Consider the following 18,460-nt stretch of genomic DNA (forward strand, 5'->3'; position numbering starts at 1 on the left):
GATTTTCTCTCAATATGGGGACAGGTGAGGTGCATTCAATAAACGGGAAAACAAAGTAACTTGCGTTACTTATTTGAAAAAGTATCTTGTAAAGTCAAAAGTAATGTGTTACTTTACTAGTTACTTGAAAAAGTAATCTGATTACATACTTTAACTCACGTTAACTGTACCCCCAACATTGCTTATAATACACATTTTGACTATGCAATAAACATTATACATGAAAATGATCAGAAAACATCTGTATCTGTAATCTCCTTTGTGCATGTGTGTTTTGACACAAAGCAGACGGTTTATTGTTTTCTTTAGAAGAAATATCTGTAGGCAGCCGTCGCCACGCCATCTGCTATAGCCGAAGCATCTGCTATGATATAAAAAGAGCCCCATGGATTCATTTGTTCGTTTTGAAGGGTTATTTGAACTCATTTCTGAGCTCGTGATGAGTATGTAATTCATAATTCAATCTTCTTACCTCCACATCCACACAAATAGAATTTAGATGGAACAGCCAGTGGAAGATGAATTACAGTTTCCTGGACATTCAAGCAACGGAAGAATGTGCAAAAAGGAAAAATGCTTTCCAAGAAATGAGGTGGACACTTTTGTAATGTGCATCCAGACACTGAAATAGAAATGCACCTTTGAAGTGCAGTGGGAGAAAAAAAGGTTGTTGCCCATCACAAAAGACGTGCCAGTGTTTGAACAGGGCTGAAATAATGAGGCCAAAAATATCCCTGACCTAGAGACAAATTAGTATGTAATCAAGACCACATCAGAGAGGTGTGCATCCTTTGAGTCTTATAATGATGGCCGTACTCATTTCATGCGTGACAATTGAGCCGAACGGCCAAGGAAAACCCTTTCGATTCACAGCAGGCCTTCTGATGACACTTAAAGATGCTTGTATGCTTCTGGTATGTCGGCTTTCCTAATAGACTACAGTACTTTTTTTGCTCTTCGTTTATTAATTCAACCATTACTCAACATTTATTTTAAGCATTTTGGATACCCTTTAACATTTTTTGAGGTTACCTAAAATTTGTACTTTAAGTTAAACTGGTTTTATTCAAGTCAAAATTATTATTTATTATTTAAATATTACTATTTATTTAATATTATTGACATTTAAATAATACAACTAAATATTTTTAAATTCCATTTAATAAGCAACATTTTTTTTTCATGTGGTAATCGTATTCCTCAAGCCAGTAATATTAGTATTAATTATTTAAATATGAACATATCATATGAACATATTTAAATAATATAAACAATAAAATATTTAAATATTATAAGCATTATGTTTCAATGTTAGTAATTGCATTCCTCAATGTGGGGAATTCATGTGGTACCACAAGTTAAACTGGGTTTATTAAAGTCATAAATATTACTATTTAATGTTTAATTAAATACCACTACTGTTTTTTTTTTCTGAGAGTGCTGACTACTTTTTACTGCTTCTATTTCATGACATTGTGTTTCGTATTCAGTGAGTTCATTGATACTCCCACATTGCCAAGAGACATATCGAACACCCAGCCACTTATGTTCATCTTCCGGGGTACAATTAGTTCTGACAACTGTGACAAAACCCTTGATGGCCATGATACAATTTCCAATGTCACAGTCTCTGAATGGGAAGAAGATATCAATAATCCAGGCGACACTTGCACTGCAAGCAATTGGCCATGGAAGTTTTATCAAAAAGGGAGTGAGTAATATTACAGATGGACAATAAGAGTTTCCCCTCAATGGATGCAATAATGTCTTTAATGATCCTTATTACTGTAGCTCTTTAACTGGCATACATTTATTATCCAAATGGCCATTAGACCCAGGTAAACAGAGAGCCACGGCTATAGGAGCTGGCATGGTTAAGGCGTTTCAAAGAATCATTGTGTTCATAAACTCCCTCTACACAAGGTGAAATAAATGAGTTTTCCGTTTGCTGTGCGCTGCCTTCATGCTGGAAATTACCGGGGGAAACTACATGTTCAATGTGAGCATAGAAACACAATCAGACTTGTCAGCATTAGCGTCAAGAAAAATATCACTACTTTGGCATTGTGATATTTTTCATGAGCTCAAGAAACATACAAAACAGCTGTTTTGATTGACAACTGGACCTGAAGCTGTCCTAATGCCAACTAGGTAAAAAAAAATAAAAAATCAGGTAAAATAATAATATTAGTTTTATATATTTATTGTTATTAATTTAAATATTAAATTTTTAAAACAGTTATTCAAGTCAAAATATAATTTTAATGTTTCAATATTATTATTTGAATGTTGACATATTTAAATAATATTTATTTATTATACATTTTTATTTTAATATTTTTGACAATCTTTATTTAAATATGGTAATATTTAAATATATTTAAATGTTACCATATTTAAACACCATATTTACATTTTAATACTCTGTAAATTCTTTTTTTTTAAATATTAATATGCCTATTTTTATTTTTTTATTATAATTTAATATACCTATATTTATAATTAAGTTATGACAGATAAATGTTTGATATTATAAATGTATTTAATATTTGTGTGTGTGGTCTGCAGATTTCAAAGTAAAAAGTAAAATTAATAAAGATTGTTGTACTTTTCCCAATAAATTTACGGTAAAACTTTACTTCAAGCCTTTATCTAAAAGTATTTTAAAGCATTAATTATGCCTTGTAATGCACCTTATAATGTATTATATGATCTTATGAAGAATTGTAACCACAGTTATAATACATTATAATGCTAATCTATTTATTAAATTCACCTTTAGAAAATATAATTCATTAAAACACATGACAAACAACCAGATGCAACATTGAATCTGCTATATTATAATGCGTTTTAGATTTAGTTACAATTACGAAAAGATATAATGCATTATAATGTACATTATGAATATATTTTTTAATCCATTATACATAAAGGCTTTAAGTAGAGTGTTACAGTACCAACTTGACATTTTGTGCATAAATGCACACAGCTCTGTTCTTAAAGGGAAAGCACTCTTAAAGGGAAATCTGAGTGCTCTTAAAGTGTTAAATAATTCCCATAATCTTACACTGTGATTTGGAGTTATTGCTAGATGATCTAAATATTACAAAACATTTAAATACAGATAAATGTAGGTAACATTAGATGGCCGTCTTGTACTTCAGTTAAGCATTTGTAATAGTTTTGGACATTTTAGTTCCATTCAAGTAGAGTGGCCTTGCCAAGATGCAGAGTGAGAGTGAACAAAATGACTAATGGACTGTTGCTCATTTCTCCAAAAGCCTCAGTTGGCCAGCCTGTGTGCCACATCCTCCAGAGGACGTCCCATCCCTGCTCACAAACCTCCAGTGCAGCAACACGAGGGTCTCCAGGGGGAGTCTAAGGTGGATCAGACCCACGCTGGCCCGTCTGCACAGGGTCCCGTGGTGGAAGACGGCTCCAGGTCTTCAACGGACAGCCCTTCTCTAGGCAGCACCGGCGATGCAGGTTAGTCCTTCAATACAGTGCTTAAGAACAAGATGTCAATTTCTGATGCATATTAATCTTAGCGCTGCTGGGGCTCAGAGTTAAGCTGACTTTTAACACTGTCATTTAAATACCCATAATCAACTGCACAGTGTGGGGGCGTAGAGACACTTAACATACTGTGAGCGCCGACTTATGAACTACTCATGAATCAGCTAATAGGTTGTAGTTGTAAAAAGAAAAATTATAAAGTGAATTTTTCAGATTTTGTACTGCCTTAACATTTTTCATCAGCAAGATATCACTCTTTGTGAAGAGTAAAAACTCACCCGGTGGTGATAATATCAGTCTGTCCATTGAAGGTCATACTGTGGATGACTGTAAACACTTAAACTCCAAGGATTCAAAGCTGGTACATTCATGGAATTTCCCAGAAAACTATAAAATGATTTTTTAGAAATTATGACTGTAAAGACCATGGAAAAGTTATAGAATTTCAATGGTCAACATTTTTTTAAATAATTTGATGCATATTTTTAGAATAGCTTCCTTTGGTTATGGTTATATTGCAGGGATATATATGCTTGAGTTTTCTATATAATTTATTATAATTAATATTCCTGTGATGGCAAAGCTGAAGTGCCACATGATCCTTCAGAAATAATTCTAATATGCAGATTTTTGTGCTCAAGAAGCATTCCTCATAGTTATCACTGTTGTGCTGCTTCATTTTTTTTTTAGAAACCATGATATAATTTTTCAGGATTCTTTGATGTATATAAAGTTCAATTGAACAACATTAATTATTTTTCAGCACCATGAAAGTTGCATTTTTATGACGACAAGTTAGAAGTAATTTCAAAACTACTTCTCAAGTAGTAAAACACGTTTCAAGCTTTTGTGCCCCAGCTGTTTTTTAAAGCGTAAACATATGCTAAAAATGGTGTCTGAAGTACCTTAATTATGTTTTGATATAGTCAACTAGACTCTGGGGTGCCCAATCCTGTTCCTGGAGATCTACCTTCCTGCAAAGTTCAGCTTTAATGCCTGCTACACACTGTATGATTTTGGGCTGTCCCAGACAAAAGATGACCAATCGTGGCGATTTCTGTGGTCATGGCTCCGAGATGGTGGTCCTACGTTGTTCAGTGAGAGAGGTTCAAAGATGGTCGTTGTCATGGTCTTACGACCAAAGATAATCCGTGATAATTTTCTTAGCATGATCATCTCACAGTGTGTTTGCTGCTACGACCTACATCTACTGACTAGCCAAGGGTGTTCATTGTTCCTGGTGACATTGCGCTAAAACTTACTTTCTTCAAGCTCCGTTTGCCAAGTTGGCGTCTATTCTCTGGCCTTGACCGCGTCCATTACTGTCTTTTCTCGCGGCAAAGTATTTTTGATCAAATTCAATACATAAATTAAAAATGTTTTAATGATATCCGTGCATCATTAAATGTGAGCAAATGTTTGACTTTTCCTTTTAACTCTAATGAAAATAATGTCAAAGTCAGTTAGAATAATCAAATGTAATACTTTATTATGTCAGGTAAATGTATCATTACAATTTCATAATCAGTTCAAAGATAATCAATACAAAACATCAAATGCTCTGGAATAAAGAGGAGAAATGTTAACCCGACATTAGGAAATACATGATGTTCTCGGTGACTCTCAGCATTCACAGGCTGATCTAAGGTACTGTACAGAAAGGCCCTGGGCTCTAGTTGCGTTTCATTATATAGATAGACAGACCTCATTTCAAATGTAAACATGAGTTCACAGTGGGAATTCACATTAATCACCGTCCCATTTGCTAACAGTGGGAATTTGCATTGAGTTTACACCTTCTGAGAGCAGGAGACCATTTGCCTGGAAGATACACCTCCAATGTATGAGAATTATTTCTAAATTCTTAAATACCTTATTACCTTCTGGTTTACTTCTTTGAGAATGAGACCTTTGTACCAGTCGCACCGAGACATTTCAAATGATATCAAACGTGTGATACTGTATAATTATTCACATTAAACTATATATATTCTTGGGTGAATTTCAGATGATCTCAAGCATGAGGAGTGGGGGGAGAATGGGGGGTCAAGGGAAAAGATGTAGATTAGGATTGCTTAGGTGAGACTTGCGTCTCGAATGGTGCACAAGAGGGAAATTCAAATGTTAATTTGCTTTGTTCTCTCAGAGGGTTTGCGCTATCTTCCAGTTCTTTGAGTTTTTTCAGTCTTACAGGGAATGTATCTGTTAATACTCTGAATGTTATGTTTAATATCGAACAGATGGCTACACGCATCAGCTTTGCGAAGTCGAAACGCCCCAAGATCCTCACGCACCAGAATTCAGGGCCAGTCATGGAAAGGGAGATTGCAAAGCGGTCGTGTCAGGACTGCTGTGCGGGAAACCCATGAAATGGGAGGTTATCTTTGACATTCAACCCTACCTAAAAGGTCGAGAGCGGGAGGAAAAAGTTCACGAGGACCTGTGGAACGAAACCTTCCATCATCTGGCGGGACGTTCCATTATTCAAGACTTTGAACATATGGTGGACAAAGAGTGTGAGATTGAGCATGGTGAGGAACTTGACTCGTAATTACCAGTTATTTAGCTGATGAACTCTTATCATTTGCGGGATGTGAATGTCAAATTTTCAAAACATTACTTGAATATCTGACAAAATCCCTCAACTATGCCGTTTCTTGTAGGTTCTGGTAGAAGGTACCAGCTTTATGCTATCCACACGAGCAAAGCCTGCAACATCTTAAGCAAATACACAGCATTTGTACCTATTGATCTGGATAGCAATGAATATTTACCCACCGGCGTTGAGTATAGCCACCCTGGTAAGTCATTCTTCTAATTCATCTGAGCTTACATGGCCTGGTAGTTGCAATCATTACATCAAAGATACTGTTCTCAGGAAGAAGAAAACAAAGGAGAGCGCAGGGAAACAGATGAAGCAGTCGCTCCTGGCTTAATCACACAATTAGATTATGGTAATGACTCTTTGTATATCTGTTTATCTCCAGGGGAGGATCATAAACGAAGTTCGCACTGCAGTTCTCGTTCCGGCAGCAGAAAGACCCGTGGCTACTCTGTAGGTCTGGGTCGGTCACAGTCAGGAAGTTTGTCTGGGCAAGATGACGCAGCACTATCCCACAGTAAGACTGAAGTCAAAATACTAAATGTTGGGCTCATTTACAAGTGAGGAATTATGGGAACATTATCTGCTGTATGTATTGCATGGTTGATCAAAACATGGAATAGAAAATATGGTAAAAAGTTATGAAATTTGGCACATTTATTAAATAGTCTCAACTTTTATCATACCCAATTTAGGGACTCTATTTTAAACTCTCTAGTGCAACCAACAGGTCAAAGTTCACATAGATTTTGTTTTATAGCTTAAGCAGTCAATAGACTTTGGGTCAGATAATCTTGAAAATATGTTGGCATTGTGATGAAAAGACTTTTGATGTATCAAAGTGCTTAATGTATTAACAAATTTGATGTTGAGGATGTAGTTTTCCATTGCTTTGGTCAATTGAAATTAAATGTAATAATTGTCATTGCCACCATGCTGAGGTACCCAAGCAGTTTGTTGACAGTGCTACTCCTAAGAAATGTTTCGAAATACTTTGGGATAACTTGGCCTAAAGTCATATGTGTCACATTTTTAATGTCTACCATATGCTTTTGGGGAATTTTTGAACAGATTCACATACAATGTTTTTTGTACAGTCCTCACTGACACCCTATCCAATCTTCATCTTCATCAAAGATCGAGTAGCCTCATAAAACTGACCAAAAACACCCACAAAGTTGTTGTATGTAGGCAACACTTTTGCATAATGACATATGTATGTATTTATGTGTCATGGTTCTGATCAAGTTTGGTCAAAATATACACCGTACAGTTCAAAAGTATAAAATAAATAAAAATAAATTCTGAGGCCAATAAGAAGAAATTAATAATTTTAATGATCAAGGACACAGAAGTGACTGTAAAGACATTTATAATGTTACACAAGATTTCTATTTCAAATAAATGTTGTTATTTTGTACTTTCTATTCATCAAGAACAAAAATATTACGTGGCACAATGTTTCATGAGCAGCAACTCAACATATTAGAATGATTTCTGAAGGACACTGGAGTAATGATGCTTAAAATTCAACTTTGTGTCACAGGAATAAATTACATTTAAGAAAAATATTAAAATAGAAAAGTTATTTCTAAATGATTTTTTAGTTGAACCAGAATTTTTTTTATATAACCGATCATTACCTGTTAACCGACAAAATTATGTTAAATTAGAATGTTAGAATGGACAAGTGTCTGTGACCCATTAAAAAATATCAACATTTGTTTTTTTTCGGGCTTGGTCAAGGAATAAATATACACAAAAACATATTTCACTTGTATACAGATTAACAAAACAAATGAAAAAAAACTGTGTGACAAATAGTAGCCTATACGCTGAGTTTCGATTAATTTATGTGACGCGCTCCACAAAATTTCACGGAAAGTAAACCGAGACTGCAGAAAGCGGCATCCTGTTTGTTTTCTTTATTTTACAAAAGCACAATGTTTTGTTTTGCAAAATAGACCCTTTACAGTTTAAAATGATGTCTTGCTCTGTATGACCATAAATGATGGAGTCTTTTAAGTTGATTCCGCTGTTATAATGAGACAAAATCAGTCCATTGATGAAATATTCGTTTCCTACTACATTGAACTACTTGTCCTAAAACTTACAAAGTGCATGTTATTGATATGCATGACACTGCAGTTGAAAACTGTACTAAAGTCCACATGAATCATCTTCAGCTCAGACCCATTTACAAATGCACTTAGATTCCTTGGGTCACATTTTAGAAAACGGTTTTCAGTCTAAGCTCTGACGTCAAAAGGACTCGTGTCTGCACCCTAAAACTCTACTTTGATCTACAGATGTAGACGATGGATCCCGAACCCTCTGCAAAACTCCCTCCTCCTCCAGTTGGGAACGATGTAGCTCTTCTGAAGGTACTCTTTTTCTGTCTGTCTGTATTCAGGTGGTTCTTTCAGTTATTACAGACTTGCAGGTGTCCAAACAAACACAGCAGCATTAATCACTCAAGCTTGTAGCTGCTGATTTCATTAATTAGATTTGACCTAGAGGAGCATGGGTGAGTTTGAGTGCTCTTTGCCTTGGAGAGCAGTGTATTTGTTCGTGTGTGTGTTGGGCAATAGAAATGATCAGAATACCAACCTGTTCTCTTTTTCAGCCTCTCAAAGGAGTCCGTCGGTGACCTCCGACCACTCGCAGAGATCAGTCGAGAGCCTTTTCTCTACCAGGTGGGTGTCGATAGAGGGAACGAATTGGGGGAAAGAGCAAACCACGTCCACAAATCAAGTTTTATAATTACAAACACTATAATTCACAAAACACAAATGAATAATTCAGCAGTTTGCATAACTCATGCGCCATTGTTTTAAATCATGAGTCGAATTTGCATTTTGATTGCTTTTGGTATTCTGTTGGGTGCATGTAATGAGTTCAACTCTCACCGAAGACTGACATTCATTAGTCGTTAAAAAAATTAAAGACAGGAGATGTGTAGACTGACAACACAACAAAGTTCTGTGCAGGTATTTAGCCTCTTTTACAAATCATTTCACCATTACAGTTTGATGTGAAGTGCTTTCTTACAATTAAATGAGTCAGTATGAAAATCTATCTTTAGGCAATAAGTGTTTGTCCTATTGACTTCGCTATTAGCAATTTCCTTTTAAAAAATTAGGCTTCTTGAGTTTAAGTGAATGCAGTGGCGGGCTGTGCATTTCACACCTAGGCCTTCAGTGAATTAATAACTTTTAATAGCGTGGCAGCGCACAGACTCTCTATAATTGTTGTGAAATTGCTGTTTTTATTTTGCACCGGCAGTTATAGGGTTAATGCAGTGAGTTGGGAAAAGGCCAGTAGAGAGAAACGAGCGAGGGAGTTCGGCGTGTGCTTTAGTGTAGGCTACAGCGGTTCTTGCTTTCTGATTATAAGTTCAGAAACGGAGCCTCCCTTGTCTTGTCCTTCAAGGGTTACAATAGTCCCTTGTCAGTCAATAGTCTGAATGTTCGAAAAAAAACATTAGATCATAAATTTACAAGAAAATGAAGAAGAAAATCCTATTCACCACGGAAAAAACGGGGGCAAAAAAAGCATTATACTCACCAAAACTGCTGATTATGTTTTACACAAAATCCATCCTAATTTCTTTCCTCAAAAAGACTTCAATTACTGTGGTGTAGCCTACAGGTTATCTGTACGTTTCAGTCCCAACAACCTTTTCTATCGCCATTGAATAGAACAGATCGAATAGAGTTCCGTGACTCTGCGTTAAGCTGGATAAGGCTGAATAAGGGATTTATTCTAAGAATTGAACCTGCTGGGGGCCGAGGAGGGAAAGAAACGTTAATTTGTGGGTTGAAATACTATTAAATCTACAGGAATGCATTTTAGTTTCTGCAGTTCGCTACAGATGCGGTAAGCTAGTTCAGCTTCTGACTACCAGTAATAGTACGCGCTCTGACCATACAATCAAAGGACGTGAAAATGCCGACGTTATTGTACGCCTGCTAGATGGGCCCGGTGCAGTCAAATCGAAATCTGATTGGCTGATTACATCTGACTGATTATCTGATTGGTTAAAGCAACGGTTTCATTTCCATTCATTTTAAGCTACAGGCGCCCGCAATGTCGATTCTGAAGGCCTCAAGGCAGATTTATTTTACCCTGGCAACACATGATGGCTGAAATATAATTGGATAAAAGCGCTAAAATAAATATACAATACTGGAAGCAGCGCAACCAAGAGAAAAGCTGTGAGATTAAGAGAATGGACTATTGGGAATAATTTAATACTCATTCATGAAAAAATATATTAAAGTGCAAGTCAGTGATTCTCATAGTGTTTAGGCCATCAGAGAAGGCCTTGCTGGCCCTGACGGCCCACCACTGAGTGAATGTATGAAATAAAATGAAAATTAGAGGATATTAGTCACACAAACTCATTTTCAGTTTTAATAAGTTTAAAACTTTGACATCATAGGCAGAGGTTGAATAACCTGCAGGGTAAAGCTGTGGGGGTGGGGCTCTGATTGTGATGTCACACAATACTGTAGGCTTAGCTCATGAATATTAATTAGGATATGCAAGAAAGGGATTTACTTGACCTTTGATAAATAAATAGTTTATGTAATGCATTAATCTTTGATAACTTAGTTTGATTTTGACTGGTTCAAATCCAGCCTGGATATCATCTTAATCCAATTCAATAAAACCAATATTTAAGACAAAAGAGGGATGGTACTCCAGACACCATAATAAACACTTCCCTTTCGTGTCTGGAATCTCTATCCCAGTTTTACCTCTAGCTGTCACTTGAAATGTCAGCCAAACTAATGACCAAAATGTGAGGAGCGGCGCTATCAGGGATGTGTACATGCTTCGCAGATTAATGAATGTGAAGGGGCACATTTCACCAAGAAAAAGCACTTTAGACGTGCCTGTGCATTTTTGTGATGATAGTGAGGCACCGGAGTAAAAGGTGTTGTTTCTTTTTGCCTCTAGCAAGCTGAGCCTGAGCAGGACGCGTCTGCTGACGAAGGCGGCCAGGGGCTTCATGAGCCGGTCACAGAGCAAATTCAGCAACTCCGTGGGAGAGAGCGAAAATGACAACAAGGACTACATCCCTCTGGTTTCTGTCGACATATTCTGCTTTCAGGATTTTAATCCTCTGTGGCTTCAGTAGAACTTATTTAAAGTCAACATGAAGTTGAAATTGCCCCATTTACCTTTTAAATGGATGATATTATAATATATAACAATTCAACAATAACAAACAAATTATGTTGAAAGGTCAGCATAAACTTATTCAAAAAATGCCTGACGTCATTGAGTGTATTGCATCCACTTGCCTCTATAAATAGCCGGTCAATACTCACCTTGAAAGCAAAGGCAGGAGTTTTTAAGTATAGTGAGTAATAGATCTGGTGACATTTAACAAACACCGATCAATATCTCATGATTGCTAGATCTGTCATTTAAAAATCAGTAGCGCTTATTTTTGAGACCAACGTAACTAACAATGCTTAAAGACCTTAAACTGCTATTTGAAGTTCAATCTCTGAGCTTGTTTAAATGATTAAAACTGATTAAAGGGTCATGAAACCCCCCTCTTTCAGCTCAAATCTAGCTCACAATCTTTTTGAAAAATGCCACTTAAATGGGCGTGGATGGCTGTGAGAAGAAGGGAGGGAGTGGGTGTGGCACGGCAGGGGAGAGGGGGAACTGTCATCAGCCAGCAGTGTTGCCAGATGTACGATAATTATCGTATTTGAACAATAATTTTGACCTCTGTACAATGTACGATCAATAATGAACAATAATTTCAGAGTTTTCAGTCGTTCGTCCAAACACACATCCTACCGCTTCTCTCTCTGACCCCGAATCATTTCGCAGGCTCGCCTGCCTGCACGCAAGCACGTACACACACACACACACACACACACACACACACACACACACACACACACACACACACACACACACACACACACACACACACACACACACACACACACACACACACACACACACAGGCACCACACGGTGTCGCCCGGCCCGCACGTCAACACTACACATTCACAAGTCTCCCGCATTAAGCATACAATTGATATATTATCGAAATATCTAAAATGTTTATAACGACCGCTTATTTAACAAAAGGCAAGTAAAATGACCAGGGTTACATTTTAGACACACACATAGCCTACCTCTGAAGGGATAGAAAAGTCCTCAGGACTTGGTACCGCATTACTCGCAAGACGTAACTTGCATTTGTCATCGACAAGGCCACCATTCTCCAGTTCTCGAAGCTCTCTCGGGTAAAATGTTTGCGGCACAGTATTAGAAGTGTCCGTGGTCGCACTACACTGTGCTCTGCCACGTCGCAGCCTGCGATGAAGATTTTAAACCCGGAAGACGAAAATAGCGGGGAAAACTAAAATGTAACCATTTTCACCCTACTATTAAAACTAACAGATGCTAACATTGTCTTCAATGGTGTTCAACACGCATACCTCTGTTAAAATCTCAGAAAATTTGGTTTAGGGTTTCATGACCCTTTAAATAGACAGCATTTCTACTTCCTGTTGCAGGTGTCATTGCAGCTGTCCTGTGGGGCGTTCATGTTGGACAGTGCCTTGTGTGACGCCATCAACGTGCCCATGGATAAGCTAAAGTGGACGTCACCCTTCACCAGCCACAGAATCAGCCTTACCCACGTGTCTTACTCCGGGTCCCGGCGCTCTGAGAGCCTGGAGGTCCACCGCGGCTCCTCGCCTCCTCCAAAAGACTCAGACTTAAACTCTGAATGTGAGGAGCTCGCTTCCCGCACCTCCTCGTCCTCGTCCTCTTTCCAGGCCCGAAGCCCTCGGATGGAGGGCAAGCCCTCGCTGCTGGCCGGCTTCTCGTCTATGTCGACTGAAGCCCCACAGTCGCCCATCAACTCATTGTGCGACAGCGGGCGAGGGTCTGAGTCTGAAATTACAGCGACGCCCCTGTCTGGCTCGCCCGGGAGCCTGCGAAGGGGTGTGCAAGACACCGAGGGGATGGTGTGGGCCACTGCTGTAGCTCTGGCCTGGCTGGAACACAGTTCAGCCAGTTATTTCATCGAGTGGGAGCTGATCGCGGCCAAAGCAAGCATGTGGCTAAATGAACAGATCATCCCAGAGGGCCGGGACCTGGCATCGGTCAAAGCCGCAGCCAATCAACTCTTCATTATCCTCAGACACTGGGATGAAAACCTGCAGCTCAACATGCTCTGCTACAACCCCAACAGCATGTAAGTCCTTATGGGGGGACTAAACTTCAAACTATGCTAAACGAGGATTTTACGCTCCTTGATTTGTTTTAAAGTTTATTGTGTGGGTTTTGTTTTAGTTTTCTGAATAGAAATCGTATTTCATTACCATCCATCCAGAGGCCAGAAACATACTTTGCACGGATATGTAGGTGACAATTAATGTAAATTGCGTTCTTGTGTTACTGTGGCAGCAACAAACCTGTAAAGGACTGTATCCACCTATGGGAAAAGCCCGGTTCACAGCGACAAAGCAACATGATCCCATTCATTTCAATGGAGAGCTGGCAGTTTCTGGTGACACCAGCGATAGTGACCGTTGGCGACAGGATGTATGCGTGCGTCCAGCGACAAGACATAGTTGAGATATGTTTAACTTTATACCAATTAAGGGCGACTTTCAAGAGCGACAACCAATAGGAGTGAAGTCAGTGGAGAAGGGCTGCTCGAAAATCGACAATTATTTTGGTCAATATTGAAATCAGGATTATTGGTTGGTGATATGATCAAAGTCTTATTTCATGACTTACAGTCATTTTGAATATCAGTGAAATTTCACAATTATAAATACTTCAGAAAAAAATAATACTAGGTTAACTATAATGTAAGTAAAAGGTCCTCAAAACAGTTAAAGACAAGTAAACAGTCAGCAACACAATAAAAACAAAGAAACTGATCCAAAAAAACCCCCCTGACAAATACATACAACAGAACAAAAATACAAATTAAATTAACTTTGCTTTAGTTGTTTCAGGAAGATGTACTACAGTGGAATTCAAATAAGTAATAGCCTACAACAGAAACTGAATAAAGTAATCAAATGCTAAATAACACTGCTGTGTACATTAAATATAGACTAATCCTTATTAAAACTACAAAAGTTATTCATTCAAGAACAGTGAGTGATTTTATCTTTGTCTTTTGTTGTTAGATTAACATTAATCACTACAGCAGATTTATTAGGATGCAATATACGGTTACACATGCGCTTTCTTTCTAAAGGTGCGTTTTACCTTGATTATCTTGTTTTCATAAACGCTGGAAGCCAAAATCGATTTTACAATTAATCGCACCGCTCTAGTGCATGTGATCCATCACTACATCATGTTGCCTAATGTAGTGTCGGCGGAAAGATAAAGTTCATTTTAGAAGTCAGCAACTTTATATTCAGTTATATTCCTATAATTTATGATATGTCTCTGTTTACATTACAAAAAAATGTGTGAACCCAGATAGACCGGTGCTTGCGCTTTCACCGCAGAAAAATTTCCACAATGGCACGGAGCACTTTGCTGTTTCTCGTTCATCTTTATTATTAAGCATTTTGTGTACTGATTCCATTTATATTTAGTCATTTCCCTCCAAAATATTTGTTTTTAGTGGTAACTGATTGTTTTGTCTACAACATGGAATAACATCCGTTCATCCGTAATTCAATCGCAGTACTATCAAAAAGAAGTAATGGAAGTAGTAAATAGCTGTTATGGCAATGTTGGCAATGCAACCCATTCTTGTTGAATTCTGAATTGACACATTTCAAAACTGTGAAATCGAGTTTGCATGCTGTAGCTAAAAGTGTTTGCGATCACATATTTGCGTAGAGTATATTCCGGGCCGTCACCACCCAAAATATTTGCATGTCTCCGCATTTCTTGTCCATAAAATGGAGAGATTGGTTGTATTTTTAAGCTTGTCTCTGAAATAATAATGTGCATTTGGTTTAATGAACTGTCTGGTTGCTGCTTTGGAAGATTTTGTACCATAAACATTTTATTGTACAAAGCCTTATAGTGACTTTGGTTCATTAGTTGATGTGGTTGATACAGTCTGTACATGTGGCATTTCAGGCTGTTTTTGCTATCTGAGGATCCAGTCACCTGATAAGATGCACTTACATGTATAACAACATACAATATACATTAGTTTGCCTTTACGATCATTAAAGATGTCAAATCATGGCTGGAACAACACTTTCTATTGCTGTAAGCGCTCTCCAGTCTTAAGTGCCTAAACCTGGACTGTTTCTGGACTGTTGACATGAACGTTGTACTGTTACTGCAATGCGTAAAATTGTTATTACTTTGCTGATTATATTTATGGCTGTGTATGTATTATTATAGTATTTTTTGACGTGAGTTGAAAAATTTTACAGAGAAAGTATAACAGAGTGGCTGTAAATATATGTTAAAAAAGGTAGCCTTAAGAAAATACAAAAGCTACCATTCTCTTGTTATATCGCAGCGGTTTATTTTATTATTATATGTATTACTCCTCAGGTATTGCTCTTGAGTACTGTTGTCAATGTAGATGCATGAGTGGTTTGTGGAAAGATTTTTCATCTCAAGGTTCTTTACTGATTTAAACCTCTCCCATGCGCTTGTGACGGTGGCAGCTGCTTTGTGAAAAGTGCATTGCGTCAATCAAGTGTACTTTGTATTTAAGTGTGGAGTTCTGTTTAAGTTGTGCTTAAATTCTAGTGCAAATCTGGACCGTGTAACTGCATGCAATAAAGTTTATTGGATGAAAAAAGGGGTCTCATTTTGCCATCACTATTTCCACTAAAATGCAAAATATTAAAAACAACATTTTCTGGCTGTGTTCACACGACGTATGAAGGCCCATTTCCGCCACATATGGAAAAAAAACATGCTTTTGTAAATTATAATTACCAGTATTATGACTTACTGTCATAGTTTAACTTTCTCATGATTCTAACTTATGTCATAATTATAACTTAAACTTTTTATGTCACAATTATGACTTGTTAGATCATAATTTCAACTTTTCATCTAATAAATATGACTTAGTATGTCATAGTTTCAAATTGTTTCATTTATGACTTTGTAGTTCAGAATTTCAACTTTAACGTCATTATTATGACTTTAATTTCAACTTTTTATCTCGAGTATATAACTTAGTATATCATAATTTAAACTTTTATGTCACAATTATGACTTTTTTGAATTTGTAATGTTATTATTTTGACTGTAAATTTCCAAAAACACTTATTTCAAAAAATTACTTGATTTCGACTTTTTTATGTCATAATTATGTATTTTTAATATAAACATTTCATCTCATAATTGGCTTAGTATGTCATAATTTTGACATGTCATAATTATGACTTTTTAGGTCATATATTTTACATTTTAATGGTATAATCCCCAAAGCAGGATTTTTTTCTTATCTGGCAGAAATGGGCTTCCATGGTATTGTCCATTCACAGAGAGCTTTTTGTTGTGCCTCTAACTTCACCAAAGGCAATACATTTTGCAGCCAGTAGATGTTGCACCACACTTTCAAAATCAAGAAAGAAAGGGTGCTGTTTTTGTCAGAATGCCGCATTTACAAACCGTACGACAGCTTGTTTCTACTATCTCTCTCTCTCTCTCTCTCTCTCTCTCTCTCTCTCTCTCTCTCTCTCTCTCTCTCTCTCTCTCTCTCTCTCTCTCTCTCTCTCTCTCTCTCTCAAAAATGCATTGTGTAGTTTAAGCTTATTAGTCAGGCATTCATCAGGGAATTAAACTGCTTCTATAGCTGTCATCATATTTGTGTAACTCAAAACAATGAAATCTAGCGTCTCTTCATGAAATCTCTCTCTTTTATGAGTCATGCCAATGTCTGTTCTGCAGCAGACGGCACGCTTTAATTATATCAGTTATCACTCAGTGGGGTAAAAATGGCTTCAGGCACAAAGTCAGCATCAAAAAGAGGACAATGATAGTACGCTTTTTATGATGCTATAATGCACAATTACAAGAAAGAAATAGACGGTGCAAAAGTTGAGAGGGCTGCTAATTAGGGTTATTTTAAAATACCAGAGCCAAATGTTTTTCATGACATTATCGATAAGAGTTCTTGAACCTTTGCTTGTTTGCACAGTGCTATAATACTCTGACTGTGTTTCTTGGAATCAGCAGCAGTGAATCTATGGTGACGCAGCACAAGAAATAATATGCTTTAGTAAGATTATATTTAAATGCTTAGTTTTATGATTAAAGCTCTGTAGTTTTTTATTTTTATTTTGGTAGACAAAACATCATTTGATACTTATATTTTAACATGATTTTTCTAAAAAATTATCTATGAATATAATCAACTACACCAAGGTTGCTTCAGTCCAGTAAATGTTTATCTTGAAATATTAACAATAATTTAAAATGTATTCTTGTTTACTTAACATTTCACAGCAAAAATTACTAAAAGGCCTTGCTTAAAAAGTATGAACTGTCAATCAAATCACAGAAGGCATAGTAGATTGTGTATAAAAGGTTTTTCCAGCAGTCATGATCATTTTCATTTAGAAAGTCATGTATCAAATATGATAGCTTTAAAGTAAAATGTTACCAAAATGTGATCAATTAAAAATCAAGGTTCTTTGTTGGCATTGATGGTTCCATGAAGAACCTCCATGAAAACTAATTTGCACAAAATGTTCTTAATAGTGGGAAAAGGTTCTTCAGATTCTATTCAAATGTTCTTCACACTTCTAAGAACTGATCAGTGAAAGGATGGAGGACCAAAAATGGTTCTTCTGTGGCATCAGTGTGAAAACCCCCTTTTGGAACCTTAAGGAATTTGATGAGATGTATTCATAAATGAGAAATGACATACCTATGCACAATTCTTTGTGGTCAGTGTAGGTTGTTTGTTTCTTGCAGTGATTATGGTTTTCTCTCAGCCTTGCATTCACAATCATAATGATTTTCCATTAGCGTGTATTATAGAATAGTCTACAGACATTAGCATAATTAAATTTCCTCAGTCCTCACGCACAACCAACTACAGGTCTCATTACATGACGCAGCAGGGTTGAGACACTGCCAAAATACCCTGTAGAGGGAGAACATACTGAGAAAGGGGGAATATACTCATTTTGAAGGGAAAGTCAAACTTCTGCTTCCTTAACCATTAACCATTCTTTTAGTAGTTGACTCTTAAAAAAATAAAGGTTCCAAAATTGGGTTTTCACACTGATGCCATAGAAGAACTATTCTGTGAACAGTTCTCAAAAGAACCATTTTTCCTTAAAGGGATAGTTCACCCAAAAATGAAAATTTCTTTCATCATTTGCTCACCTT

General features: G+C 36.9%; 1 protein-coding gene across 2 annotated transcripts in view; it reads left to right on the forward strand.

Annotated features, from left to right (window-relative positions):
- The window catches only part of vwa5b1 (von Willebrand factor A domain containing 5B1), a 48,000-nt gene extending 32,092 nt beyond the window's left edge, over positions 1 to 15,908 (forward strand). For both annotated transcript variants that reach the window (XM_077218705.1, XM_077218706.1), the window contains 8 exons: positions 3,285 to 3,489; positions 5,760 to 6,050; positions 6,183 to 6,320; positions 6,507 to 6,638; positions 8,431 to 8,505; positions 8,748 to 8,817; positions 11,087 to 11,213; positions 12,676 to 15,908. In XM_077218705.1, coding sequence (XP_077074820.1) covers positions 3,285 to 3,489; positions 5,760 to 6,050; positions 6,183 to 6,320; positions 6,507 to 6,638; positions 8,431 to 8,505; positions 8,748 to 8,817; positions 11,087 to 11,213; positions 12,676 to 13,365 — 1,728 coding nt within the window. In that variant the 3' untranslated portion in view covers positions 13,366 to 15,908. The remainder of the gene's footprint in view (positions 1 to 3,284; positions 3,490 to 5,759; positions 6,051 to 6,182; positions 6,321 to 6,506; positions 6,639 to 8,430; positions 8,506 to 8,747; positions 8,818 to 11,086; positions 11,214 to 12,675) is intronic.
- Positions 15,909 to 18,460: the final 2,552 nt, after the last annotated feature.

This window comes from Siphateles boraxobius, unplaced genomic scaffold (assembly GCF_051911475.1).
Source record: "Siphateles boraxobius isolate OS27281-9 unplaced genomic scaffold, OSU_SipBor_1 77, whole genome shotgun sequence".
NCBI classification, from domain to species: Eukaryota; Metazoa; Chordata; class Actinopteri; order Cypriniformes; family Leuciscidae; genus Siphateles; species Siphateles boraxobius.